Source organism: Poecilia reticulata, unplaced genomic scaffold (assembly GCF_000633615.1).
Source record: "Poecilia reticulata strain Guanapo unplaced genomic scaffold, Guppy_female_1.0+MT scaffold_159, whole genome shotgun sequence".
NCBI classification, from domain to species: domain Eukaryota; kingdom Metazoa; phylum Chordata; class Actinopteri; order Cyprinodontiformes; family Poeciliidae; genus Poecilia; species Poecilia reticulata.
In genome coordinates, this window is record NW_007615017.1 from 979782 (window position 1) to 983342 (window position 3561).

The 3561-nt window shown below is 51.7% G+C and overlaps 1 protein-coding gene across 3 annotated transcripts in view; it reads left to right on the forward strand.

Moving 5' to 3' along the window:
• Positions 1-3555, forward strand: part of gmnc (geminin coiled-coil domain containing) — a 6825-nt gene extending 3270 nt beyond the window's left edge. For all 3 annotated transcript variants that reach the window (XM_008402055.2, XM_017303055.1, XM_017303056.1), the window contains exons 3-6: positions 64-176; positions 620-699; positions 846-962; positions 2751-3555. In XM_008402055.2, the coding sequence (XP_008400277.1) occupies positions 83-176; positions 620-699; positions 846-962; positions 2751-3485 (1026 nt within the window). In that variant the 5' untranslated portion in view covers positions 64-82 and the 3' untranslated portion in view covers positions 3486-3555. The remainder of the gene's footprint in view (positions 1-63; positions 177-619; positions 700-845; positions 963-2750) is intronic.
• Positions 3556-3561: the final 6 nt, after the last annotated feature.

Below are 3561 nucleotides of genomic sequence, written 5' to 3' on the forward strand. Positions count from 1 at the left end.
CTGAATGTTCTCTGCGGTGGTTTCTTCTCAAGCTGTTCTTCTTCTTGGTCACTTCTTTGGCAGCGACATCGTTGGTGTTTCCATGGAAACGCTGGCCTCTATGTGGGAACATGATCTTGACCCCACCGACCTCTGTGACCTCGATGAGAGCAGAAACATGCTGCCGTCTTTGTGGGGTGAGTCAAGCTAATGCTAATGTTCTGGTCCTGACTTTCACCTGACCCCGCCCCCATCTGTGATTCAGCCAATCACAGTGCAGCATGAGCAGTTCTTTATTTATTTTTCAAACAGATTGATCTGATCCATTCCATTCTCTTCGTGTCTCGTCAGTCGGTTGGTCTGTTCCCAGCTGGATTCCCCTGACCTCCTCTCCTGACCACAGGGGGCGCTGCTGTGAAGTCCAGATCATCCACTGAGATCTCATGTTTTAAATTCAGGTTCTTCATCCTGCCAGCAGGGGGCAGGCTTTCTGTAGTTAGATTAAACGTTTCATTATCCTACAGTAAAAATCTGACTTTTCAGCCAAATCCAACATGGTTGCGTCGACTTTAGAGGTTTCATTTGATCATATGAAGGATTGTTTTTGATGATTACATCATTTCCTGTGTGTTTCTATCAGATTCCAAGTGGGCTTTCACTCCCCCTGCTGGCCTGATGTGGACACAGCAGCTCTCGCCTCACCTCCAGAGGAACAAACAGGTAGACAACGCCTGTTTACTGTCAGGTTAACATAAATTATCATTCAGATTTTATTCACGTTAACACCTGAAAAGAGATCATAAATAAACTCTGAGTGCAGATCATTGAAGATCTGGATTGTTTCATGATTCTCGCTGCGCTTCCAGCTGCAGGATGCGCTGCAGCAGAGGGAGGAGGAGCTGGCCAGGCTGCAGGAGGAGAACCGCAAACTCAGACGATTCCTCAGTTCCTCTTTCATGACGAACCTGCAGGAAAAAGCCAAGGTGGGTGATTGGACTGAGCCTGTAGTGAGGAAGGGTTTACAGAGATCCCTCGCTGGAACGCGGTTCACCTTTCTCGGTCTCGCTGCTTCGTGGACTTTTTTGTGCCGTTTTTTTCACAGAGCATTGTGTTCTGCGTCCTGATTGGCTCTCTACCTGTGTGCCAATAACGTTACGGTATTTAAATATTAGTAATACAGATTGGCCACTCAGGAGATGAAAGCTGAAAACTTTGAATCCCTGCTGGAAAAAACTGGCCAGAATCAGCGCAGAGCCGACCGGAGGCTCGGTTGACGAGATCCGTTGCTCTGCCGCAGATCCAGCTGTGAATCTGAAGCAGGTTGGAGGAAACGGTTTAATGACACGACTCCGGATCACATTAAGGAACGATTGATGCACACGCACATCCGCTGACCTGAAAACAGGCATGGCTGTCCTGAGGTCCGGCTGTCCTGAGGTCCGGCTGTCCTGAGGTCTGGCTGTCCTAATGTCCGGCTGTCCTGAGGCCCGGCTGTCCTGAGGCCCGGCTGTCCTAATGTCCGGCTGTCCTATGGTCCGGCTGTCCTAATGTCCGGCTGTCCTGAGGTCTGGCTGTCCTAATGTCCGGCTGTCCTGAGGTCTGGCTGTCCTGAGGTCTGGCTGTCCTGAGGTCTGGCTGTCCTATGGTCCGGCTGTCCTAATGTCCGGCTGTCCTGAGGTCTGGCTGTCCTAATGTCCGGCTGTCCTGAGGTCTGGCTGTCCTAATGTCCGGCTGTCCTGAGGTCTGGCTGTCCTGAGTTCCGGCTGTCTTGAGGTCCGGCTGTCCTGAGGTCCGGCTGTCCTGAGGTCCGGCTGTCTGGTCTCATTGTGTTCTGCAGAACACATTGAGTTTTGACCGAGTTTCCTGAGGCTTTTAGTTTTGGGACTGAAAGGCTTTAAGGTTCCCAAAGGAAGAGCTGTGTGTCGTGTAGCTCAGTGGTTTACAACTCCAGTCCTAAGCGTCAGTTTCCAGAAATGTTAAGATTGGAACCAGAACATCTGCTCCACCTCCAGCTGCTCTGAGTCAAGCCAACCTGTTCCCCTCCTGGCCTGTGGGGGCGCTGCACAAAGAACCACTGAAGGAAACGACACAAAAACCTCTAAAGACCCTGAGAGCAACTTCCTTCTTCACCAGATGGAAACAAGATGGAGGCGGCAGATTGTAGCAGTTGGAGGATTTCTCTTTAGGCTAAAGACCAGGAGCCATTTCTGCTGCTAGCGCTAGGCTAACAGGTTAGCTTTGGTTGGATTTACCCAGAATGCAATGTGCTGCAGTTGGAGGATTTCTCTTTAGGCTAAAGACCAGGAGCCATTTCTNAGGATTTCTCTTTAGGCTAAAGACCAGGAGCCATTTCTGCTGCTAGCGCTAGGCTAACATGTTAGCTTTGGTTGTATTTACCCAGAATGCCCTGCACTGTCGTCCACTTCCTATTTTTGGAGCGATCTCTGGTCCACTTGGCTTTCACATTCAAACCAAACCAGAGTTCACTTTGAATGCTAGCTGACCGAAAGGTCAGCTAGCATTCACAACCAGACTTTGATTGCCCAAAGAAACATTAGAGATTCTCTTCTTCTGAACCTCCACAAAAATGTAAATAAAGATATTTAGAGCACAGAAGGATGAAGATAAGGTAACACAGAAACAACCACACACACTCACCCTTAAGGACAGTTTATATGGACCCGTTAGCCTAGCAGTCATGTTTTAGGACCGAGGGAGGAAGCTGAGACATGAATGCTATCTGAATCTGTCTCATCTGTTCTGCATCACAGAAACTGACAGCAGACAGGAGGAATCTGAAGAGAAACCAGAGCAGCTTCGATCATGAACCCTCCCAGGTCAGAGGTCGTCCGTTCTCCAAGCAGATCACCAAGAGAGTCTGCCGAAACCTGACTGCTGAGTTCTGCTCTGAGTCCTCTGCCGGGTCAGCCTCCCCAGAACCAAGCCTGAATCTCTGGGTGCTGCGAATGTTGGGCCTGAAGGACCAGAACACCATCGATACGTCCAGCGAATCAGAGTCCAGCTTAAGGGATCTGGTGTACTGCGATGCCTTCGGTTCCCCGGTGTCCACCCCCTCCTCTGTCCACAGCTACTGCCAAACCACCGCAGGGGAGACGGACCACCCGTCCTCTGAAGGCGCCTTTCCTGCCAGGCCAGCACCAACCTGCTCCGGACCTGTCGGCGCCTTGCCTCGCTCTGCGCTGACAGAGATCTGCTCCACCAGAGGCGTCCAGCCGCTGGAGTCCAGCTGGATCCCAACCGAGCAACTCTGCTTCACCTCCAGGTCGTCTTCCGGTTCTGTCCTGAACAAATCTCAGGCGCCCTCTAGTGGCTGCAGCGCTACGTCATCGCAGTCGCTTCACAAACCGACAGATTTGGCTTTCAGCATGTCCCTCAGTCCGTCCAGCAGCGTGAAGACACACAGCTTCCCCCAGGGACAGGCCTTCATCAGGAAGGACACGGGGGGCCGGTGGAACTTCACATGGGTTCCCCGACAGGAACCATAGCTGGCCCGAAGGAACGGTAACGGACCCGAAGGAACCGCAACCGACCCGAAGGAACCGTATCCGACCCGAAGGAACC